Source organism: Mastacembelus armatus, chromosome 5 (genome assembly GCF_900324485.2).
Source record: "Mastacembelus armatus chromosome 5, fMasArm1.2, whole genome shotgun sequence".
Taxonomy (NCBI): Eukaryota; Metazoa; Chordata; class Actinopteri; order Synbranchiformes; family Mastacembelidae; genus Mastacembelus; species Mastacembelus armatus.
This window is the reverse complement of record NC_046637.1, coordinates 20,105,720-20,132,566: the sequence shown is the minus strand read 5'-3', so window position 1 is coordinate 20,132,566 and position 26,847 is coordinate 20,105,720. Positions and strand designations below refer to the sequence as shown.

The following is a 26,847-nucleotide window of genomic DNA, read 5'->3' as shown; positions in this document are numbered from 1 at the left end:
AGTCCCTCTCTTTCAGTTTCCACTGGTGGGACTCTATAAGGCTCTTGGGCAGAGTAGTAATTCAGAAGTAACTCAAGAATAAACCATTTATGAGTTGGAACACATAATGGTATGTCTGTTTTACATAACTGGGTTATTAAATGTCCCATGCTGTTCAGATCCATACCATGTGCTTTTATATGTCTCAGGACTCTACTAATACAGTGCCATTATCACAGTGTATAACCGTAACAAGGATGGAAGTGCTTCTGACAATTGCTCCCTAATAGTCTCCTCATTTGTAGAGAGAGATGACTCTCTTTGTCTTTACATGTGTTGGCAGAAAACAAATGTTTGGTAATTGAACATAATCTAGTAACACTATGTTGTACGGCTCTGCTCTCACACTGACCTCTCTGAGAAGCAGATGATGCTTAAGAACAATGTTGTCCTGTATACTGTTCTCACACTGACATAGCAGCCATGCTCCTGTGTCCATTTCCCATTATATGACAAGGACATATTTCAGACTGAAGTGATCCAAACAGTGATCTGCCACTTGAGAGAACTGTCTTTGAGAACAGAGGTCGAGGGGAGCGACAAGGACGAGTGTCCTACAAACACCATATCCAACAGCTCCTGTGTTTCCAGTGCCACTTGAACTGAAATAGGCACGCTCAACAGGGGACAGGCTTCAAGATTTTTTTTCATACTTCAGAAAGACTATCATGTTGAAGCTGAAGTGCTTGTTGGTGTGTCAGTATGTGTAACAACAGAATAGCGATGGAAGTCGCAGGCCTCAAGGCCAGTGTATTGTTTGTGATGACACTGCTGCCTCGTAGCATGATGAGTTGGTACTGTACAATTCAAATTCAAAACACTACTTTACTCAGGCTGTTATGGTATTCATTCATTCACTACCCACAGTACGCGACAACTGTATGTTGTCCCACTCTTTATAACCAAGTATTGAGATCAGACAGATCAGACACATCTATTTATGTTTGTTATGTTTCATTTGATGGCCAAGATGTTTGTAACCAACATGTGCAACCTCAATATATGTACAATATATTTAAAGCTTTCAAGAAAACACCCATATTGTTTCCTGCTGATGTTAAAACCTGAATTCCCAAGTCTATTTTACAGGTCTTGCTTCTACAGGCCATTTGGTCTGGTATGAGTTGTTGGCTTATATTAGCAAATATTAGCAAACCTTGGATAGATATTGTTATGTAATTTGCCCTGTCACTTTCTATAAAATCAAGATTTAATAAATGAGAACTAAAAGATTCAACAAATAAGAACTAAAAGGTAATTTGCTCAATTTCTTTTGAATGCAAATACATAAACTTACCCAGATCTGGAAAGTTGAATTGATATTTTATTAATCTGTGGTCATTCTGCTGCTGCACAAGAGTAATAGGAACAATGACCCTTAACCTACAGCTCCCATCACATTGATGTTTCTATTGTTAATGCCACTGATAGGCCAATGGACCGTTATATGGCAAGCATTTTAACAATGCATAGCAGGAAACATCCATCCATTATCTATACCACTTACCCTGTAGAAGTTCTCGGATGGAGCTAGAGCTGATCCCAGCTGACACTGGGTGAGATGTGCACCCTGGACAGACTGCCAGTCTATCACAGGACTGACAACTATTCACACCTATGGGCAATTTAGAGTCACCAGTCAATCTGACCTGCATGTGTTTGGGCTGTGGGAGGAAAACCCATGCAGACACAGGGAGAACATACAAACTCCACACTTGGCCAAAAGGTTCATACTAAGAACCTCCTGGCTATGAGGCATTAATCACATCAATAATGATTGAATTTAGCTTTGTGTGTACTTGCTCACTATATACTTGGACACTGAAAAACACCGGAGCCATCATTAGTGTCAAAACATCAGTGAAGAATGGGGCTATTTTATAGGGGACATATCGTATAAACACAAGGTTACAATATCACACATATCACATTTTACAGTTTTATTGGTCTTTGTTTTCTTAGCAGTTAGAAATCCTCCACTTCACATGGGACAGTTTGACCTTTGACCAACCAGTTAGCCAACCAGTTTATGGTGATTAGTTTCCTACTAGCGGTAGCATAATTCAGAAACCTCCATAGCCAGTTCTAGGCAGTCACTTGAATCACGACAGGGACTGACCAGACCACAATCCAAGTCATTGCAAGTGTCATCGTCACTGCTGGGTGTGGACCCCACTGTTCTGATGACTTGTTTGTAGTTGGGGCAGCAATGATTGGCAACTCTTTCGCAGGAGTCAGGCACCATGAGCATCATGTCGTAGAACCGGCAGAAGAGACAGTTCAAGATGAGTCCTGCACAGTCATCTGAGGGAGGCACACAGGAACATGCTTTACTTTATTGTATTAATTCAATATTTTATTTTTGTTTGTCTTCTTAAAAGCCTGTAACCCCCTTCACACATTTTTGACTGACCTCTTTGAAATAACCTGTGATGAATTGTGTTTAAACCATATCTTGGGACATAAATCATTTGCATTTCTATAAGAGATACTGGCCTTCACTTACTGTATATCTTATAGCATTTTAAAAGCCTCCTTTCCTTTCTTTACACATGCATAATTTAAGAAATCATATCTCTCTCCCTCGTAGAGAGACAAGCAAGAAAGCTGTTTGGATACATAATCAATTACTAGAAGTCTCTCTTGTATACTTTGCCAGGGGCATTTCCAACTTGCTTTGTGGTTTCAGTGAAACAATGCTATGTTTCTTCCCAGCAACCTTTGCCAAATGGTGCCCCCATGGGTGCTATGAAGTGTGAGATCATAGAATGACACTGACCATGAACAGGCAGTTACTCACCAAAGAGACCAGAAGAAAGGCTTAATGACTTGTGCTGCAAAGATTTTAGAGAAGGTACACCTCCAAGGCTGCACAATCCTCTGTTATTTAGGTCTTAAATTTTAGATCGTGATCTGCATTCATTTTGGGATAGATAATTGTGCTCATTTTCATAGAATATCTTTGATGGCAACATTCAGGCTTTGAGCAAGAAGAAATTATGCAGACTTTTAAGTGAATAAAACAGATTACCACAGAGTTATGGTCACTTAAACTTTCCAGGCAGCTGCTGCACGACCTATGGTTAGACTGTCATAAAATCTTGTGGGATCATGATGCTCTGAATGTGGTTGCAATTGTACAGTGTATTAAACATGCTCAGAAGGTTGCATTCACCGGAAATACCAACTGTTGAATTTTCTTAACCTTAGAATGAGCCTTTAAAACCATATAAGGAGCAGGTCTCCTTTCACATAGCAGCCATGTTGCACCACCATGTTTCTACAGTAGCCCAAGACTGGACAAACCAGACACCGGCTGTAGACAGGGAATCATGGTTCGTTTAAAGGAGATGGCCATTGTGCCCTCCCTTGCCCCAGAAACTGATGATAATATATTGCATCTTTAAAACATTACATTAGTTGGCAGTTTATTTAGGTAAACCTAATGCAGTTTGTACAACAGGAGGACATAAGCACTATAGGTAGCCTTTTGTTTGTCAAGTAATTAGCGGCTGACTTCTGAAACCTGCCGTGGCCCCAGCTCTAGAGTTAATATACACACATGAGTTTAACACCAGTTTTCTCACTTCCTGGAAAGGAATATAAGGGTTCCTGAAAAGTTGAACTGTTTCTTTAATTAAAATTAGTTATTTAATATTTAATAGAAGTGCATGAGAATATAAACAGTCTGTGGTGTAATTACTTATGCTACTGCATGTACAGTAGCAAGTCTACTTCGGTGGCCATTTCTGTGCATTAGTCTTTCCCATTTTTGCTGTAGTTTTAGTTTCTAAATTATTCACACATTTCATAATTGATTATATGAACTGTATTTAAGCATTCCCACAGTATGGTGAGGAATAGAGCTTGCGATTTGTCAAATTTTTTATTCTGTCTGTGGTCTCTGGCATTATTATTCTGCATATTAATCCTTGCTAATTTCATCACTAGATGAAGGATGAAAAAAATTATTTCATAATGGTTTTACTGAGGATTCAGTAACACCCAATTTTTTTTTTTTCTGAAATGACTTTAACCATTCATATTGGATGCTTTAGTAGCAGTATTTCCAGTTAGAGGATATCAGCCTGGTGTGATGAAATTGTACTAACCTCCCATGTTGCTTTGCTGGGAAGAAGACAGGGAGTCTGTGGTGGAAGACACTGAAGACGAAGAACTCCTCAGGTACTTTTTCAAAGAGAACAGAGGTAAAGAGGAACGGTCACACTCTCTGGGTGGCCGAACGTCTACATTTTTAGCAGATACGCCAGGCTGGGGTTCTGAAGTCATACTGGGTTTGCAGTTGTTGATTTGAGCCTCACTTTGGATTGTTTCTGTTTAAACGATGAAATTTTTAATAAATTGGATTAAAGTTGCCTGTATCATATGATATGACACAACATGATACAATAAGACACAATATAACACAATACAATAGCGTACAATACATATCAATATACTAGGACATGGTACAGCACAACACAATATGATAGAATACAATATGACACATGATATCTTATGACACCACACTTAATATGATGTAACAATCCTGTGGATAGTTTTGGAAGCATTTTAACTTTTCAGCAGAGCCATGGTTCTAAGGGAGCATTACTAAAACCCAATATTGCCCCTAAGCTTGATCATTTCCATGCCAACATAATCAACTGTTTCTTTCTGTCAACCTAAAAAGCATGTAAAGCAGTATTTATACCAGCACAGGACACAGTTGTCCAAATATACTTTAATGAAGAAATACTGAATACATATTGAATTAGATTAAAACAACAAATTCTCCTTAAGGTTATGGACCACTGCATGGTGACATGAAGAAATGCTATGCCCCTGATTCCAGTTTTTTATGCGAAGCTCACTAGGTATTTAGCTTACAGGCATCAGAGCAGAATCAGTCCACTCATCTAGTGAATAAGTTTATGTCCCAACCTGTCAAACTGTTGCATCAAACTAGGATGAAGTGCCAGAAGCATCAAATGACTCTCTGACACTGATAAAAGAAACTTATGCTCAGCTATTTTATTTGTTTTTCCAAAACTGTATTCAAAGTCTACAAGAGCAGAAGTAAATTGCAGAAAATCAGAAAACAGAGAGTGGAATTAGGCTGTGAAATTTCTAAAGGTCTGTTTGTTAACATCTGATATAAATAGATTTTAATGAATTATTGTGCTGGCTGGAGAGTGTTTACTTTTTCACCACCTATTTAAAATGAATTATTCACTGTTCCTTTCTCTGTTTTATTTAACATTTAATGCCTAATGATTTATTCACACTCTGGACACATTTCTGAAAGTTGAATAAATTGCATTTGTCTTATCGAAATTGTTGAAAGAAAGATACAAATCGACGTTTCTCAGGGTTGTGTTGTCCATTTTTATGATTTGATCTACTGCTTTTTAACAAATATCAAATAAAGGTCAAAATAGTCTCGCAGGTTATCACCTTCTGCCAACGTGTCGTTTCCTTTTATCTCTCATTACAATTGTTTCTGTTTTTATGGGTCATTTCTCAGCAAAGTGAAGAAGGCAGGCACTGGTATTTGAAATATAACAAGTCAAAATGAGCTTCATAATCAGTGCTGTCTGTATGTATGTTTAGGCTGAGAAGAAGCTTGATGCTCCAGGGTTATCTAATGAATTAAGTAAGAAGTGCAGCTGGTCCATGCCCATGACCATTAGCTGATAGAGAAACAAGGCCTGCAGGCATATTATGCATTTTTCAGGTTTTGTTCCAGTGTTTCACCGAGCGTTTCGCTACACTCACTTATTAGACTTACTGGGAGGGGTGGATCTGAAGATAATATCACTTCATGTTTCAAATCAATTTGCAAACTCAAATTTACTGCACATCAGAAAAATCAAACAGAAAACATCTGCACAATATAAAAAACATCTATGTAAGCAAAATCCATTTGTTTCATTGCTGCAAAATGTAATTTGTTCTGTTCTGTTGTGCTACTAGACTCATGAAATTTCCCCAGTACCACAAACAGGAAGAATGACACCGATGAGTGTACATTATGAAAACAGAGGTTTACAAGAAGCACAGTGACTCAATGCTGATGCATGTTTTTTTCCCCCCAGACCTGGGTCACATTAACTTACCTCCTCTCACCCATGCAGTGCTCTCTTCAGCAGTGTTTACTCTCTCTTTGTCTTTCACATCGGCTCTCAGAGTCATTTCATCTGCCATCTGGTCCATTGCATCACAAATTAAAAATGCACTTAGTATGACAAACCTGGTTACCTCAAGCCAAAAATATGAGGCTCCACGCAACTGAGGCCAGCTTGAGTTAATGTCTAGCAAAGCTCTGTGTCTCATACAATCGTCAGCTCCAAGAATTAGGTTTTCACGCAGTGGGCTGCAACATAGTCTTCTAGTCCTGGCTGCTGGAGCAGGTGTTTACTTCGGCAACGCAGAGCACATCTAGGACAAATTATCCTTTGCAATGCACCAGGGTCCATTTGGCCTGCTGCCTGCTGTACTATAAGCCTCTCCAATGTTCCAGTGACGTTGGCAAAAATACCGGAGATCTGCTCCTATCCAAACATCACTGGAACAAAGTCAGCAACATTTTATTAGTTTGAGTTATGAAGTGCTAAGGAGTTCAAACGCAAATGCAGAGCATCACATAATAAAAGGAAATATCATCTTAAAATGTTAATTCCCTATACAAATGCCCTATTAAGCAATCAGTACACATTATAAAGAGATTTTGTAATGTACTGTAGCAGTAACATTAATGATATGAGAAATTTAAAATACCATGGTATCAAATCACTGTTTTTCAGTCTGTACTAGAATCATAATAGTGACTATAAAAAAGAAAAAAAAAATAACATTGCAAAAAAAAAATAATGCAGCACATATGAGGACACTTACTATACTGCATATAGTCAATCTCACTCACACATACACACACAACATCTCAGGCACTCTTTCAAGGCTGTGTTCCTGTTGAACATATGCATGAGACAGCAAGTGCCAGTTTGTTTGTTGGGGCGAAACGTGGTGAAACATGGATGCCGAGCTGCATTCAAATTTCTCTGAATGCAAGCCAACCAATTTACTCTAATTAGGCTCAACACTAGAGTTGCATTTTAATAGATGCCCCGCTGTGTTTGCATATGTTTAGAGAACAACAGCCATGCTAATTGAAAAATTAAGATGTGAGAGTATTTGTCTACTGAGCTCCAACTATGCTGCACTCAGTGTAAATATAAACCCTGAAGAGAGTTTCTAGTGCTCTCTTTCTCTCTTTCCACCTCTCATTTTCTTTGTGCTGTGATGATGATACAGTGTGATGGACTGTGTTCTTCAAAAGGCCCACACTCATGATGTAATAACATCATATTCCCACGCATTGATCTTGTTGTTTCTCACTGACACAGCAGGTTTTGATTCACTGGTTAACATCTATCATGCCGTCAGAGAGGTTCAGCAGGTTATGTGGTTAATTTGGCTCCCATGGAAATGCGATTTCTGTGAAATGAGCTGTAGGGCTCTGCATTCACAAAAAGTCGCAGCATCTGACATTCTAATCCATTAGAGCTTTCCTTAATGCAGAACAAAGTGATAGCTTGAGATCAAGTTCAGGTGCAAATTACACTACATCTAAGTGACAGCTTTCTGACCCTCTTTGCTGCACTTACAGTCAACTCCATTATTTATAGTTGTAAACAAGTAGTCATAGCCAACACATATACACACACGCACACACACACACACACACACACACAATTCTCATCAAAGCTTCAGTCATGCTGGGTATAAGTGCTGTTTCTGGATTCTCAATGCTAATTTACCTTTACCAATTTTTTTGCAACTTTGGCACTTTTGGCAGCTCATAATGAGTGGTGAGACCACAAATGTTAACTAACTAACACAATTAGTTTATATTTGGCAGAGCTGGTATATTAAATATTGTGTCATATTTCTGTTGGTGTTTTGACTCTACACACGTGGTACAAAGGACATTGTTGTGTTTGAAAATGAATAGTACAAAAGGTAAAGGAACTAGTTCTAGCTGAAAATGCAATACAGTACATGTTGTAGAGCTTCTGTTGAAAGGATTTACTGGTTAGTTCACCCAGATGAAAAACAATACCAACAAAACAAACAATGTTTTTGTCGATGTCAAGTAACTTGATAAAATCTCAAATTACTGTTATTTAGTTTTTTGTGTTTTGGTTTTGAAACAATTGTCATGGCAAAAAATTAATTAATGGCAAAAAGTGTTTTAGATAAAGCTAGGTGCCTGATCGATGTAGAGTATTATGGTGTTAGTGTTAGCATGTATGGTCTGCTAAAACAGGTGATCTCCTGGGAACAAAAAAACAAACTTTTAGGTTGTATTCACAAGAACTTCCAGGATATAATTCAATATAATTCAAAGTCTTCCAGAAAGTATTGTCTGCATCACATTTGAAGGGCAACTTAACATTTACAACATGCCTGTGTGTGTCCCTGGCAGGTGTTTAACAGAACTGAATGGAAATTGTGATTTTTTTTTTTTTTCTGGTGTTAGTAAAATGTCTTAGTTTGTTGAACATGCTGCCCATGCAGATATTCTCTTTGCCCCTTAATGAGTTCCACAGAGGATAAGTGTCATCGTTGGCTCTGGTGATGAGAGCAGACTTCCATGTCACCTTGAGGTCGGCTAAGACAAAGGGAAAGCGACATTTGATGTCATATTCACTCTCTCCTTTTGCAAGTGGTTAACCCTGGTGGACTGGGTTTACTTTTATGGGCAGATGTCATTATCCTCAAATGAAAAGTCTGAATCTAAAATATGACCAATAAAAAAACCAGCCACTGAAGTATTCGGTTCATGTTAAACAATCAGACCGTGGTTGCTTTTGCTTTAATTATTTATAAGACAATAATCAAATGAAATTTACATTTTTTAGGTCTCAATAACAAGTTTAGGGTATGTGCAATGAAAATTACAGTATTATATGCACATTTGTCTATATGTATAATTTGTATGTCCATATATTGACTTTTGGATTTTTGTAATTGTACATTGTGTTTGTAATTGTGTTCATTTATTTTTTGTTGCTCTAATGGATGACTGATTTCACCTGTTGAAACATCACAGTCCATTGGCTGTAGATAATATATTAAGATGTGGCATTGGATTTTAGGATATTGTAAGATTGTGACCTGACAAAGATCCAAAGTGGATTGAAATGTTGTCACTTTTCACATTTTCACTTTGGATTGCGTGTGGAGGCGTTATCTTTCTGTAGTGAAGTCATTTGGATAGCCTGGCACCTACATAAGGGATGTGCGTATAACTATTTATTTATCTTTTCTAACTCATTTACAATAGGAACAAAGAAATATTAAACACATCACAAGTAAATATCAGTCATCAAGAAAATATGTTGATATTTCACTGTTTTGCTACACTGCCATATTTAATAGTGTCATTAAAATTGGATGGTTTGGTTTATATGGTCAGCTTTTGTTCAAATAATTTGTATTCCGAACATTTGCCAAAATTTTCTGTGCTTTAAGGACTGAATTGCTCCATCTGTTTTCACACGAATTTAAACTTTAGTGCAAGAGAGAGATGAACACCTCTATCCTTACTATCCTTACAGGATTAGGTCATAACCCTGAAAAATCACCTCTGAGAAACTGAGACATGCTTGGGAAAAGATGAAATATGAAATCAAAGAATCCCTTTCTGACAGACTTGACTGCTCCACTATTAGTAAGATGCATTTGGAGATACTTTTAAGAATATACATAACTGCAGTAAATCATGGTCTTCGTTAACTACCTCAAGATTTACTGTTTGTACTGATCCACTTACTGTGTTGTACCTTAAAGCAGAGCTCACCTTGTGTGCTCTGGGGAGTGTTTCTGCTTAACCCATTAAGAACTCAATCATTCATTTTCAGGATCTTTTTTTATCTAATTGAACATGCCTGTTATATTCAGTTTTTTTCAACATCTTTAAGGACACCTGCCTGCCTTTATGACAGCTGGGTGGGGGTGGGGGGTGGGGGGTGGGTGGGGGGACTCCTGCTGCTTGTCACAGAGGGAAGAAATCACAGTTTCCAAATTAAGATTGCAGATAAATGACCTTACAAAGAAAAGGAAATCAAAGAAGTATGGGAATGGGGTAAATTGGATTCTTTGGCGTCTAACAGTATATGACTTAAACCAACTGGGGATTCTCTCCACAGTGGAGGAAGTAAGAGTTTCCTGAGGCAACAGTCCCACCTGGGACCTCCTGATGATCCATGGGGTGTTCGTAAAAAGCCTTGAAGTTATTCAATCCACTAAAAGGCTAAATAGATTTTTTTCTATTAACATTTAGGCTGTATTGCTCTGATTTTAGAGCTTCTGCACTGGTTTCAGGCAGTCTATTTCATTTTACTCTGTCAATATTCTGTATTTAATTTGCATAACAAAAGGTTTGTTAATATCAGAGGTTTTATTGTATCCCACTGCATATCAACAAAGATTAAACAACGGTAAACCCACTCCGTGTTTGGTCAAATCTTTTGAGTTATATTTGAATATTTTTCATCATATTTTTTAAAATAAATCTTTAAAAGAGTAGCTTGGCAATAGCACTATGCACTTACTTGTGTGTCATAATTTTTTGATACTGCTGTTTATATAATAACAGACATTTGATAGTAATAATAACAGTGCATTTTTAAATATAGACAAGACATTATGTATACCTTAATAAAGTATTCTCAAACTGATCCATATTTAAAACTATTTGTTGAAACATTCAGTGCTAGTATTGAGGACTTTAGTTTTGACACATTTACTGTAGGTTTGTGAACAAAAATAAAGGGCCGACATTTGATGGGTGATTATGTGTTTTGTATCTGGTCAAATTAAATTAATCCTTAAACCATCATTAATATAATTACTTTTAAGATTTAAGTTTTTCTTCTAGCTGTTAGCTCCTTAGAGGATCCACCACTTCTGCTGAATTCTCCACTAGCCAGCTCACTACTAAGTAACTAAGTTTGCTTTTTGAAAAAGAGGCTACTGAGAGAAGTGAGACTGACACAATGGGGCAGCACAGTGCCTTGGTGGTTAGCACCTATGCCTCACAGCAAAAAGGTTCCTGGTTCAAAAGGGAGTTTGCATGTTCTCCCTGTCCTCCAGTGGGTTTTCTCTGGGTGCTCTGGTTTCCTCCCACAGTCCAAAAACATGTATGTCAGGTTGATTGGTGACTCTAAATTGCCCATAGGAGTGAGTGTGAGTGTGTGAGGTTGTTTGTCTCTATGTGGCCCTGTGATGGACTGGTGACCTGTCCAGGCTGTATCCCTGCCTTTCACCCAAAGAGCTGGGATAGGCTCCAGCAGATCCCTGTGACCCTAAATAGGAATACGCAGGTACAGATATTGAATGAATGGAGACTGAAACAAATTTGAAAAAAAAGTTCACCCATTAAAGTAAAACAAAATGTTCTAGAGTCTAGTAGTAGTAGTAGTCTAATAATGGTGGTTCGTCACTAGCAATCACCTTTACATTACATAGAATAATTTGATAAATGTAACAGTATTGGTAAGTGCTGCTGGGACAATAAATAAGCAATTAGTTACTTTTTAAATCCTGCAGTTATTAATAAACTATGCCATTACTGAAGTATTTATTTCATGATGAACCTGAACTGTCAATCTATGCTAAAGTTGTATAATCTATGCTAAAGTTGTATAATCTATGCTAAAGTTATATAATCTATGCTAAAGTTGTATAATCTATGCTAAAGTTATATAATCTATGCTAAAATTGTATAATCTATGCTAAAGTTGTATAATCTATGCTAAAGTTGTATAATCTATGCTAAAGTTATATAATCTATGCTAAAGTTGTATAATCTATGCTAAAGTTGTATAATCTATGCTAAAGTTGTATAATCTATGCTAAAGTTATATAATCTATGATAAAGTTGTATAATCTATGCTAAAGTTATATAAATCTCTCCATTTGTAAAACTTTTTTTACAAAATGAACATTCTGCAGTCTCACAGAGGCATCATGAGAAATCCCCATTAAGGACCAATTTGCTCCTTCAGATAATCAATGTTGGCACTGACTCAAGCCCTGCTCCACAGGCTAAATGCTTGAATTGATCATTGATGCTTTCTCACCAATAAGCAGTTTAAAATGACTAATTGGGTAGAGCTAAGAGTAGCGTGGGCTTTTGCTATTAGTGTAATGATGATATGACATCAGGCATTGTCTTGTTGTTATTGGGCAAGACAGATTATGATTGGGTTTAGTCAGAGCACATTATGAGATGCTCCTTAAGTAGTGTTCATAAAGCAAAGCTCCTTGCTGTGTCAGAGTGATAATAAGGGTGGTGATTCATATATACTTTAGGAGTCATGGGGAGCAACTGTGTTAGACCTGTATTTTCTTTACTTGCCCTTGCTATTGGGGCTCATGGATCTTGAGCTTCTTTTGTCCCCGCATACATCAGATGGAGAGCTCTGTCTGGCGAGTCATTGATATGCCAGCTCTGTTTTTACACATTGTCATTTTATCTTTCTCATTACTGTCATTACTACAGACTCAGATACATCTCATTACAAGGGTAATTGGGACAAACATAAAATCCGTGCCCCCTCCCTTTAAGTTGGATATCTTTCAAATGCGCAAAGTAGATAACTGCCGTGCTAGGTCCACAACAGCTGTTAATTTTTCATGATAATAGAGCTTTATTCCTGCTGATATCTTTCTGACTTTGTTTTTTTTTTTTTGATGGTGTGTTAAAATGGAAAATTAATAGGAATTCAAATGGACCTACTTCATCTGCACATTGTATCATGTTCACCTGTACAGACAAACTTTCTGTCACCCATGCACATTCTCACACACACTCACACTGTAATATGCATGTGGACACTTGCAAGCCCAAGCATGCAAGCAGACACTTATGCACGCTTTTATGTTGAGTTGGCTCTGAGTCCTGATGTAATTTTATTTTTAGCTGGTTCGCTTTCATGGAGCCCCATGAAGTCTTTCCCATCTACGACTTAGTTCCTCAGCCAAATATTGACTTTGGGATCTGATTATTAAGCAATTTCCACAAAACTTCAAATTACTATCTGAACAATTATTTTAAAGATGTTACAAGACCCAGTAGACCCCCAAGGTCTTGAAACTGATTATGCAAAAAGATAATTGCTATGAAGATTTAAAAAGAATGAAATTGGTTTGACAAACCTATAAGTTGTTAACTACTGCTCAGTGGAAAAGAATACATTTGCTGACAGGGCCACAAAGAATCAGAGCAGAGGCTTTTCCCGTGTGCTCAGGTGGGCGGGAGGTATCGCTCTCTTTATTATCACAGCTAATGGTGTTCCAGATCTGTCCTCAATTATACAGGATGAGATGAACTATTAATTAATAATTCTTCTGATAGATAAATTGTGCCATGTTCAGCAGATGTGCACTTCTTAGAGATGAGAGTAGACATAGATAGAGGCTATTGACCAACAGTGGCCCCGTTCCGTGTCTGCCTTCAGAGATGTATGAGCTTTATCTCAGCTTGACACGTGGTTATGTTCCCTGTCCCACTGTCCTGTTTTAACTAACCACACAGCATCAGCAGACGCCTATGTTTCCCTGATTTACTGTGTGTAAAGCCAATGTTGCATAATTTCTGCTTTAAGAAAAGATATTAATCCTTCTTTACATTGTGGGAAATGGTTATTTTTTTTCCCCTCGCAGGTTAAATGTACACTAGCTGAAAAATGACACATCCTCAAAGTACTTTTGAGCAAAGCCTGCGTTGTATAATTTTCCCATAAGCTTGAAGCATTTAAGTGGAGAAGGGAGGAACTGTATGGCCTATGAATGGCTTCCTTAATAGTGATATTACTTTCTAGAACAAAAGAAGGTGCCTCCACAATGAGCTGGGGAGGGTGGACGCTAGCTCCATTGGCCATTTCCGTGGCTTGCATTAAGGTCATGCACTGCTCCACCGTGCTGGAGAGTGCATGAGTGACAACACGGCCAAGACGAATGGAGCACTATCCCACAAACCTCGTTAAGGCCGAAATCACTGAAAAAATAATAGTTATTAAATTAATTGCAGTCATAATCCCGTAAAATATGTGTCAAAAAATTATATGCAGTTCGATTAACACATAACATGGGTGTCAAATCTGTAATAAAACGCTGATCAATAAAACAATAACCATGTTGTTAAAAGCAGTCATTGAAAGGTGTTGCTGGCAGTGGACTCCAGGGGTGAGCAACCCTTTTAATATAAACGGATTTCATCTTTCCATCGTGTCACCTAAATCACCTCAATGTTTGTGTATACAATTAAAATAAGATAATAAATTGCAGCAATGGATGGATTACGAATGCTCCCTTCGACCCCATACGTCAGGGTTTGTCAGTGGCTCAGAAAATGCATGTCTAACAATCTGTTGATTACAATGTGTTGCGAGCACAGGCCCAGCCAAGGGAGGGTGATGACTGTTGCAGGATACATTATTTTAACATATTGTTATGTTTAAATCGATAAGTTTTAAACGGGCGCTAACGACTGCTATTAATTAAACTTTCAGAATCTTTTATTACAAAAGTTACCACTTGTGTGCTTGATTTAATGAATGGTTTATTATTTCATTTTGTTGGCCCTGACCATTATGCTCAAACGACTGGTCTTTTATCTTGAAAAGAAATGAGGCAAGGCATAGTTTATTTGCAGTGCGGAGACAATGATAACGCGTCAGTTGAAGGGCATATTTGTTTTAAAGCCTTGGAGGGGTAAATGTGGCTAGTTCTTGATACAATTTGCCTGCCTCCAAACCATATTGAAATCATTTTCCTCCCCCCTTCTTTCGTGCTATTTGGCCCTTGAGATATTATTATTTTTTATCAGTGTGTTTATATGAAACCATTTGAGTGGGAATGTCAATTTGGAAATGAAATTGTCTGTGCAAGGTAATCATTCAGATTGGAAATTAATGGTACTGCAATTAAAACTTGAGAGTTACAGTATTTGGTAACAGTTATGATAATGACTCTAGCTGGAGGTGTGAATTTCACAAGTGGACGGGGGGGCTGGATGTTAACATGAGCGCTGTGCTGGAAAGCTAGCAGTATAAAGGATCTTCCTCCCCAGTAAAAAATATGGTTTCTCTAATAGAGTGATGCCACTGTGAAAATATCTTAGCGTCTCCTTGGTAAAATGTGTGTTATTACAGTTCTGAGCACAGATAAACTGCCTTTTGTCATGTTTCTGCTGGAAGCTCCCTGCTCTCAGCTGCCATCGACAGAATGTGTCCTACATTGTGCAGAAGTAATAGAGTGGTTTATCAGCTCATGTTGAGAGTAGCTATAGGCTAAGTATGGTTGAAAGTCACAATTACCAACAGACACAACATGCTGTTTGTCTGCTCATGATTAATGCGCTGGATCAATGTGGGATGCTGCAAAGAAGCAAGGTGAAATTTTTTCCCTCCTTCCTAGTTTCATTTTTTCCACACACACTGCTATCAGCCGAATTGGATGATCAGTGGGGGAATTCTCCCACTCTCTTGGGGTTTTTGCTGTGCTTTGTAGATTTTGCCTTCAGGTTTGAAATTCACTCAAACTGGAGAAGTCCTATATCCAGAGACTGGCTCGTTTTTTCAATTGAGCATTAAGAGGGTGTCCAGATGGGGGAAAGCAGTAACCTTTTTATAGCCAGGAAGCACTGGCGATCCTATGTTTGAGGGAATAAACCTTAAAAACCCAAAGACATTACTGCAGGCCAAACAGACAGAGACATTTATAATTACTTACAAAAGCAGTTCAAAACATGCTTATTCACTTTCTTGTTAATAGATAAGAAGATTGATATTACTCTTATGTCTGTACAATAACGTACAATAACAACTGAATTTCTGAATTTCTCCAATGAGGGATGAATAAAGTATCTATCTATCTATCTATCTATCTATCTATCTATCTATCTATCTATCTATCTATCTATCTATCTATCTATCTATCCATAAAAATGTAGCTTGAGCCGGCAACCTGGTCAGCTGAACATAATGTCTGGAAAGAGGAAACAGCTGGTCTTGCTGAAAGGCAACTCTAAAACCCACCAAATATCATGTTGTATCTAATTTGTTTGATTTGTACAAAAGCCCATGTGTAAAGGTATGTTCAGGTAGCAAAGTGAATTTTTCTTCTTGCATCATTCGTGTGAGCTTGACTGCTGGACCGTTTTGCAGTCTGTGCTATTCGCTCCAAACAGTCGGGGTGCCAGGTGAACAGACATTAGCACAAAACTGTGGGACAAGATCAAACGTTTTGCTGAAGTTAAATAATTTCAACTCACCTCTGTTAGCATGCCAAGGTCAAATTCACGTTTAGTCTTACCTGTTTCCCTCTATGTAACCCTTTCATTTACTCGAGCTTTGGACTGACACTAAGACCACACTGGCTTGCGCAACCCCAGAGTCTATCCCCTGGTCTTCCAAGGCAGTCTCCCATCCAAGTACTAACCAAGCTCAACCCTGTTTAGCTTCTGACATCAGACAGGATCAGGCAAAGTAATGGCAAGCTCAATTTAAATTGGCTTTATATAAATTAATGAAAAGGTAATAAATTGCATTATTTTAAATGTACTATTGAATTGTTTGTAGAGCATATGTAATATTAATAAGATCACATGTTTAACATTTTGGAACTGCTCTGATTAAAGGCCAGGATAGATTAGTTATTATTCAAAAGAATCAAAGAGTCACTTTAATTATTTGATGGTAAACACACAGGTCATCAATAAGTCATAGCTCCTGTCCTGTACATACATTGGTAAAATTTCAAGCATTATGAATTATTTCATCCTTAATAACAAATCCCAAGTGCAGATCAAAAAACAATTACTTATTTAGTTTAATTGAGCTATAATGGAGGCATTAAATCCATATTACACATAGTTAATTGTTGCATAAACTCATATAATGAACATCCTTGTAGGTCTCCTTGTCTGTTGCCTTGGAAGTCCAACCTTGACAGATTTGAGAAAGAGAGTGGTTGGTTGGATAACTAAGTAACATCTTTTTAATATGTAATGCATTTAGACTGTTGTTGTATCAGTCATCCACTAATCAAAGAGTTGGTTACTACTCCAGGCCACAGACTGAAGCGTCCTCACTGAAACCCAAGTTGCTTTTGGTGGCTGTTCCATTGGTGTGTGAGTGTGCCAGTGGGTGAATGGCAAATAATGTAAAGCCGTAAAGTGCACTGAAGAGTAAAAAAATCAGTGTAAGTACATTTATCACCCCCCACTTTGCCTCATTCATTTTATACACAAGAAAGGGCGGACTTCACTCAGTATAAATTCTGCCACTTGTCCTGACATTTTGGTAGAAACCTGGTGCATAACTCCTGCCTTGAATGGGCAGTGTAAATGGGACTTAAACTGGCTCAAACTACCCTGATTAATCATTTATTAATTGTGTTTTCTTTAGCCTATACATTCAGTATGAAAATTGACTGAGCTCATCTAATTGTAGAACTACTTGTGTTGGCAGAACCAAATGACTAATTAAATATAGAATCAAATCAGAATTTGTTGTCGCTTATTACTGTCAACGAATAATTGGTGTTTTTAGAACTGCTGTATAAAAGCAATATTACACAAGAGCGAGTACTGATGTGCTGAATATCAGCACAGCCTGCGGCCTCATGTATAAGACTGCTTCACAGTACACCAGCACCTCTCTGATGTGATATTGTTGCCTTCCTATAGCATGAGGTCATAATTTTGCCTTAATATATTTTGTGGTGAAAATTATGTCCCAGTATATCATAACAGGAACACAGGATAGGATGTAATATAGGATGACATGAAATGTATGCTTTAGTATATTATTTCAGTGAAAAATCTGCCTTGGTAAAGTATGAGATAAATGCAGTATTGTGCCTTAGAACAGTGTATGGTGAAAATTAGTAAAGTACTTAGTAAAGTATGACATGCAAATAATACATCAGTGTAGTGTGTATCATGCCTTAGTCTAGTATGTTGTGATCTTATAATGCAAAAAAAAAAAAAAAAAGATATACTTACTATAGTGTTTGGTCACAATGATGCATTATTATACTATGCCATGAAATGTATGCCTTAGTACAGTATGATGTGCAAATAACACCTTAGCATGTTATGAAATTACAATTTGGCATTTAAATAGTATGTGGTAAAACAATTACCTTAGTATAGTATTACATAGAAAATATCATTAATTTAACTCCTTTGGAAATATAGTGTGACAAGATAATTATGCCTTATTATGCCCCCGTCTTACTATGTGATAAAAATTCCTTAGTATGACATGGAAACAATGCTTTACTATGTGGGTAAAATGATACTTTTGAATAGTATGTAGTGAAATTATGTCTTACTATAGTACATTGTGAAAATTATTGCTTGATGTAGTACATAATGTAGCCATCAGTGTACCCAGCATTTTCTTTTTTTCAAAGATTAAAGTGTAGCTCTTTCTCTGGAGGACGGTGTTTTTTTGTTTGTTTGTTTTTTACAGGAGAGACTTAGATTCTGATCCATTCATTATCCCTATCTGCTTATTCCTATTTAGGGTCACAGGGATCTGCTGGAGCCTATCCCAGCTCTTTTTGGGTGAAAGGCAGGGGTACACCCTGGACAGGTCACCAGTCCATCACAGGGCCACATAGAGACAAACAACCTCACACACTCACACTCACTCCTATGGGCAATTTAGAGTCACCAATCAACCTGACATACATGTTTTTGGACTGTGGGAGAAAACCAGAGTACCTGGAGAAAACCCACGCAAGCACAAGGAGAACATGCAAACTCCACACAGAAAGGCCCCTAATGGGTTTGGAACCACAAATCGTCTAGCTGTGAGGAAGCAGTGCTAACCACCAATCCACCATGGCTGCACCATTTTGCCTCCCTCTTTTTGCACTGGCCACTATTTCAGGTTTGACCTATACACAACATGATTGATCATATGAAAACACAGGAATAATCACTGTTGTAGAAATGTTGCATTAAAGTTAAATTTTAAAACTTAATGACATAGCATCCGTTGTGTCCATAGCTTAATATTGAACAATTCAAATTTTTTTGCTCCCTGGGTATTTAGTATAAACAGACATAAGAGTTGTACCAGTCTTCACATGTACTGGAACTCTCAGCAAGAGAGCAAAAGAATTTATTTTGTACAATGTTGACTATTCCTTTAATGGTGACCACCTTTCATTATGAGCTTTAAGTATCATTCCAGTAGACATTCTGAACACAGCTGAATTGTCCTGCTAGATTCAGAACAGACCATCTAAATGACTAGTACACACTCATCTCAGATTTCAATAGCTTTCAAACAAAAGCCGATCACTCAACATCCACATCTCGCAATGAAAATTGCAATATGTGGTATAAGTGCAGAGACCAACATTGCATTCCAGTGGTTACTTAGCAAGATTTTATGGATAGGTCAGCCACAAAGTATTTAAGATCCAACCCTTTCATGGTTCAAACAAATTATAATGTAATATACTTTTTGGACAGGGCCCAAAATGTATTTAAATAACATACAATCCACCAGAAAGAACATTTTTGTTTTTGTTTTTACCGGGATGCTTAACAGAGACTTGTAGTCAGAATCAAGAATGAGAATAGCACATCAACTTTTGAGCAGATTCAGTGGTCAGTAATTGAATGAGTGAATCCCATTGTCCAATTACCTATATTATCTGTGGATACTCCTCTCATTAAAGGGCTAGGGCGGAAGGAGGATAATTAAAAAGATTTGCAGCATTGGCATTTAATGATCATGCTGCTTTTGCCTGATATACTCTCCAGGAGTGAGATCATGTGGGTCTGAAAGAAAAGAAACACCCCCCTCCTTCAAAACGTCCAATCCACACCCTGCCTTTATCCCTGTCCTCCCTGCAGCGCCAACCGGCTCCACTCTGTCAGTTAGCAGGATTCAGCCACAGCTCTCACTCTAGCTGAATGAAACCATACATGCATAGCATCCCATGTGCTAGTTTTCAAATTTACTCTCTTAATGGTAATACACAGAGAATATTAGAAAAACAGCAAGGTATGTTAAAAAAGTAGCAGTGCCAAAGTGCAGTGTAAGGACTTCTGACAGGGTGCTGCTGGCTGTTGGGACACATACCTGTGGTAGGAACGGAGGTGGCAGGAATTGTCAGGTGAAAATTCTTAGCCCCATTAAGACACACACACACACACACACACACACGCACACACACACACACACACAAACACACACAGTGTTTCATGCAGCAATGCTTTAATTAGCAAAGTGAATAGCACCACTGCCGTTTGGTGGAGATCTTTTGCCGTTGGGCCTGCTTATTTCAAGATGATTTAAAGCACATCACACAGTCAAGTACATCACAGCTTTACTGTAAACATGCTTGAAGTGTTGGTCAGGAAGCAACGGGGAAGAGTGGTTGCATAGCTCAACAGAAGCTGTCGAAAAATTGGTTAGTCATCCTGATGATGCAACAGCTGACCCTATTTAGTCATATATTCCCATTAGGAACACTTGTGAGGCTTTTTTCACAGCGCTTGATTTGATATTTGATGTTTATGAAACTCCTTAATTGGTGTAAATATTAGTTCAAATGATTCCAAGCAGCTGGCAGGGGTCAGCAGGCTGTGCTCTGGACAAAGCTGAGCGTTTGATCATGGAGAGAAGCTTTTGATTATGTGGACTTTTGGAGCGGACGTTGCCAGAACCAGCTGACAGGTCAAACTCGTGTCACTGCGACACAGTGAGAGCCAGAGCCCAACACCACCAGACTGATTCATATGATCAGCTGATACTGGGCTTTCTCACATATGTACTGTATGATGTCAGTAATATACCAATGGTTTAAAATGTTCTTAATATTAATATATATTAAATTTTAAATGGCTTATTATACAACAATTCAGCAATTATTTCTACATTTCTCAGCATATTAATGCTGTACCAAAACCATTTTGTCCCGTTTTAAAATTTTCATTTCAATCATGAGTTAAAGTAGGCAATATCAAACAAAATAAGCCAAAACCATGTTAACAAAGATAAAGTCAGTGTTACAGGCACTATAAATACTGTAGGTCTGGTGGTATTTCTCTGTGCCACAGAGATCTGTTGTTAACATCACACACCACCCTGATTCAATAAATACCAAGCTTTCCAAATGTGCACTAATACATGGCTGCTAATACTATTTTTTTTTTAAATGAAATGATGTATTTGTCGCCTGTTTTAAAAAGACATATTTTTGCAGTATGAATAATGGGTCTTATGACTGAGTGCCAGAGACAGACTGGGGATGTTTGAAAGCACTGCTGGTTTAGCCCTTTTCATGGGCTTGTTGTCAATGAAAAAAATCTGAACTATCACAAGGCTTATCCTTTAAAGGGTCAGTTCACTAAATTCACACACATACAAAAACCATTCTTTGCTGGTTACCCTGTGTAGACATACAGACAGTAACAGTTTTGTTTGTTGAGGTTTTGAGACTTCTGATGCCACACTAATAAAGTGGAGATGAACTAAATTCTGTGTTTTGGCACAAAACACATTGAAAATGATATTTTAAAAAAAAATGCAACAGTGACTGTTCTTCTCAAAAACATAGCCTTGTTATTCAGGATACACAGAACTTGATTGTTCTGTTTTTTAACAATTTCCATTCTAAACTGTTGAAGCTATTGACTTTGAGGTTTGTGGATTATCCAGAGTATTAGGAATATTGCTTCTGGGAGGACATGTCATTAATGGGGTTTTTAAATTTTGATGCTGTAAACACCACAAATGCCTTTCATTCTCCGGAATAACCTCAGACAATATCAGCATACAAAGAGAAAAATATCTCCATGACTTAAACCTGAAATAAGTGTTGTGATTGAATTTCTCATTAAGTATTTGTATGAGTATTATTGGTAGAATTATAGCAGAGTCATATGTGGTGCTGGTGTCTAGTAAGTACCAGGTAAATTTGCATTTTTTTCTGTTGACGTAAAAGTCCTGCTGAGTGATATGAAGAGAACATGCAGACAATGGTTATTTGAGTCATAGTGTGCTAACGTGCTAATGTGACCAAGCATAAATGAGTAGGTTTTTACCTAAGCTATGACCACAAAGGCCATTTTGCACAACGTAAACTTAAAAGCAGTAAACTAGAGCCTCGTTTGCATCAACACATAAAGGTGGTAGAAAATCTCATATATTTGATCCACAGCTTGCTCAAAATAAGGTAGCAAGTATTATAGTGATATAAGTAAGATAAGAGTTGACCTGAGGTAAACCAAAACTAGTGCTAAGGCTAAATGAGTAGATTCTGCAGTTAGACATAAGCCACAATTTTATTATCAGAGATATATTGTTTCTCACCCATATCTCTTGTGCAGTTTCAAGATGAAAAGAAATGTAAAAAGTGCCATAAAATTAATCACACTTAGTCTGTGGTGTCATTGCTAAGCGCTTCACCTGTTCATAGATGGCTTTAGAGCTGCAGTAGTCCAGGGCTCTCTCAAAGTGAGATCCAACACAGAAAAAACCCACAATCACATGAAAGTAACCAGAAAAGCACACAAGCAGCTGCTGAATCGCACAACAGAGCTATTGTTTTTCAGGATGATGAGATGATTTTGGTTACTTGCTTGATGACTGATGGTGGGTTTTGTGTGTGTGTGTGCTAACGTGTCCACTGCACATGGAACTGTATCACTGTTAGTGGTTAACTTCAGTCATTTGTCTTTATCCTTTTCAAATTTTAGGTTTCGATTCCCGAAACCGAGAGTAAATAAACACTTGCCAGGCAATGGTCTCATCTCATTTTCAGACTCTAGATTTACTATTAAGCTGTCTGCTAATATGCAATATCTCTTACATTCTTCCTCATGTATGTTCCGATATATATAAAATGAAGCACTTTGCACCACATACAGCGAATGGCCAGTTCTACTCTGTCGACTGTTGTGTTTCTGGACATCTAGTTTTACTCTCACTTCAAGCAGCTTAACTTTCCAGAGAACAGAGTTCTGTCTCAAAGTTGAGCAGCTCAGGCCAAGGATTTTCCTTAACCTCTTTTGAGAAATGGACCGCGGGGTGAATTCATAAAAGAGCAGTCTGTTGGACAATTTGTCTTTTGACAGGAGGGAACATTGGAAGCCACCAGAGGGTGGTCAGCGATGAGTGGCACAGGCGTGCCTGGGGCGGTACCTGCAGGCCATTCTTTCTCATGATTTGTCCTGTATGAGAAGAGGAGGGAGCAGCAGAGCGGGCTGCCATCTGGCCCCAACCGGGGAATTGGGTGGTAAGGTGCGGGTGGCGGGTGTGCATTCAGTGTCAGTATGGCTCCATCAGGGCTGTTTGTGAACAGATGTTCTGTGGTGTTTTCGCTCCAGCACGGCTCTGAAGGGAAGACGTGTCTATCAGTGGCTGGAGACTTTCAGGGGAGCAGCAGACTCTGACCTTGAGGCTGCCGCATGTCAATCCCTGTCTCCTAAAGCCCTGTGAGACTACCAAACACTGCCCTGTTAGGTTATCAAACAGACAGACCCAGTACATTTAATTTCAGATATGCATTTATTAAAGTGGCTGCTCAGAAAAAGTTACAATTCTAATGAATTCTCAGAAATCTTTACAAAAGTTCAATCCTCAAAATCTTGCACCAGTGAAGGATCAGTTTCTGTATTATTCCTCCTGAACAGAGAGCAGTGTAAAATGCAAGGGCAAGAGTATCTGTCTCCATGATCTGGATATCAGCAATCAATAAGCGTTTAATCAGTCAATTATATGGCACTAATTTAACAGCCTGCAGATAGAGCCATCTCTGAGCACTTCCCCATGAAAATACAGGCCATAGGAAATTTATCTTTTGGAAAAATGTCAGAGCAGAAAATGAAGCTTTCAAGGGGAGCACTATACAAGCCTGCAACATATCGTCCATGTTGGGAGATAGGGAGGACAGAGAACTGCAGTTTAGGAGAAAGGATTAAGAAGAAAATGATTGTACCTTGGAGTTACTGAAATCTTAGGGAGAACATGCAGACGTGGAAGATGCCCACTGCTGGAACTCATTCATAAATAACAGTTCTGTGAAGAGGCTTTTCAATCAGATAATCTGAGTGAAGAAAAATGATACTCTAGTCAGGGAAGGGATTATTTTAACATTTTGGATAGGGATGCCACTGGAAAAGATCCGAGTATGGCAGCCATACTGGTGAGTTTAAGACATTTTTGCAAAAACTGAACTCAGTATGGCAACCAACCACTTATTTGTTCATAAACTGAAAGCCAATGTTTTATTTATGGGCAGGGATTAGAGAAAGCTTTGCTGAATTGATGTTTAGCTAATAGGGAACAAAACAATAAACCCAACATAATACAGAAGAGTTTTCAGTCGACCTGGCTTGTAATTTCTGGTGTCAATATTTGAATTGTTCGGGGGACGTATTATGGACCTGGCTGGTGTTGGAGAGCGCAGTCTAGCACCTCACTCACCTATAAAAACTAACATCTGTTGGGGCATACATTAAGTTTAAAAATAACTGTACAGAGATCACCGGGTAAAGTACAGTCAACCAGATGTCGTTTTAAAAGTGCCAGATGGAACAATGAAAGCGGGATTGGAAATTAGAAAGTGCTGTGAAAGGTCAGATCAATTAAGAAAGCTGCATTGGCTGCCATATGACAATTAAGGCAAGTTTAAAGCACTTGAGCTAACACGGCAGCAGTGTGAGTGGCCGTCACATGGAGGAACTTCTTGGGGGCATGGAAACATGCACATGCAGGACGGGGGATCTTCCTGGACTGCAGTGCATTTACACCAGGTCAAGGTTAATGACCTGCACAGATAAACCTGATAGAACGGCTCACAGCTCTGCTCATGACCTTTGTCCGTCAGTATTAAGGAGCCAATAAATTACAGCTGTGACTTTAAGTGACATTGAAATTTACTCTGCTCTAATGAGAAAGGGAGAGACGCACAGTAGAGAGGGAGAGAGCGTGGTATCAGAGGAGATGGTGGTTAATCTGATGGTTTGGCTGCAGAAAAAAAAAAAAAAAATTTTCTAGACATTTTCATTCTAAACTTAAAAAGCTTTCCCCCTTCATGTCAGTCATGATTTTAACATGATGTCAACCTCATTCAAAAGGCACCACCTTTACTGCTTCAACCTTTATTTTACAGTACGTCCTGAAATGAAGCTATAACAGGTACCGTGTCTCTGCTGTCCCAGATGGCTACCAGTTCCCCCTAACGCTCAAGAGTGCACATGAACCACAAGGGGGCAATATTTGCATTGTTTGTCTGCATCCTCCCCAGGCGCACACACTGATTTACATTTATGTTTTGCATTTGCACATTTGGATCAAGTACAGTTTAGCTGTTCATTTACATTGCAGCATGTTAACAGAAACTACATTGAACTGTTTCCTGTAGAACAACAGCTCACACTGTTTGACTAACAGGACCACAGGCTTATGATTTTACAATTTACAGCCAATAATAATTTGCACACTAAAACAGCCACTTTACCTTTTAATCCAGTGCTTATCTGTACTTTTGGAAAATTTCACCACAGCAACATCTGTTTTCTTGCTCTGCTCCAGTTTCCTTTGAACTGCGGATTAACAAGCCATTGTTCTAAGTGGTCAACCATGCAGTGGTACAGCATGGTACAAAACACTGAGAGCCAGGAGACTTTTTTCTATGCTTAAACGTTCCAACCAAGACCATTTAGGAATTTCTTACACAATTTGTTCAGTTGATTCTTCCAAAGTTCTACTGTAAGCACTTTTGCAGTGTGCAAACGGAATTATTCATCGCATTAATGATAACATAAATGCAGCGGCGACAGAATTTAATGCACCCATGGAGATTACCTTTATTTACTCATGAAAAAGAATACATTGAACTACTTTTTGCAAAGTAGAGTCTCTGTAAAGTGATTCTTTTGAACTCTGTTCCCGTCACAATGAGAAGGATATATGTTAGGTCTGCTAATATCTCCATTTGCATGTTGTTAAAATACAGTTTTAATTATAGATGTGATAGACCACCACTACATCTCCAGCTCACTCACAGTGTGTTGTTAGTCTAGAATTCTTTTAGAGTAATGTCAATAATGTTATCTCCAGGAAGATACCATTTTTAAAAAAAATCACAAAATAAAATACCTTTACTGATGAAAGAATACACTGGGGTTCTGTTTTTGTAATTAAATATAATTATGACTCCTTCTATGAAAAAAGGTTGGAGTAAAATCTTGCAGCAGGTGTATCACCCCAAGCTCTGTATGCACTAACTGCAACTGTACACTAGGCTCTGACTGGGCTCTTCTCTCAGTGTTTTGTCTCCATTGATTGCTGGGCCACTCTGCTGGAATGTGGGAATTAATTAGACAATTTGTATAATGGACTTAGGCACATAAAGACACATGGGGCTCGACAGAGTGGCAGCATCCCTGCGGCTCCCATTGTCCTTGAGGAACTCTCATCCAGATGTTCAAACGGATTGGATGCTGACCTCTCACCCGCTCCTAATTATCATCTGAATGACAACATGGCCCAGATCAATAGTTCCCAGTCGCAGTTTGAAGATCATAGATAAGGAGCCACCTTGTTGTCAGAGAGAAAATGCTAATGCAATTAATGTTCAATAATCCTCTGGTAAAAGATCTGCGTGTGGATATTAATGCAGGGTATTTGCTGCAAACAGGCCTGAGTGGGCAAAACACACCAACCTGGAGAACAAGGTTTCAAAGGTTTAGGAGCGTTAGAG

At 38.3% G+C, this 26,847-nt stretch overlaps 1 protein-coding gene across 1 annotated transcript; it reads right to left on the bottom strand.

Annotated features, from left to right (window-relative positions):
• Nucleotides 1-2,086: 2,086 nt before the first annotated feature.
• Nucleotides 2,087-6,252, bottom strand: mdfic2 (MyoD family inhibitor domain containing 2). Its single transcript, XM_026306366.1, has 3 exons — nucleotides 6,156-6,252; nucleotides 4,152-4,373; nucleotides 2,087-2,343 (listed from the first exon to the last, which is right to left on the bottom strand). The coding sequence occupies exons 1-3, from the start codon at nucleotides 6,250-6,252 to the stop codon at nucleotides 2,087-2,089; spliced, it is 576 nt and encodes a 191-aa protein (XP_026162151.1).
• Nucleotides 6,253-26,847: the final 20,595 nt, after the last annotated feature.

Excerpts from the sequence above, each read along its gene's own strand:
- mdfic2 (XM_026306366.1), bottom strand. The coding sequence starts at position 6,252 with ATGGACCAGATGGCAGATGAAATGACTCTGAGAGCCGATGTGAAAGAC. Across the intron at positions 4,374-6,155 it reads CACTGCATGGGTGAGAGGAG|AAACAATCCAAAGTGAGGCT; the intron begins GTAAGTTAATGT and ends TCGTTTAAACAG. Across the intron at positions 2,344-4,151 it reads CCAGCAAAGCAACATGGGAG|ATGACTGTGCAGGACTCATC; the intron begins GTTAGTACAATT and ends TGCCTCCCTCAG.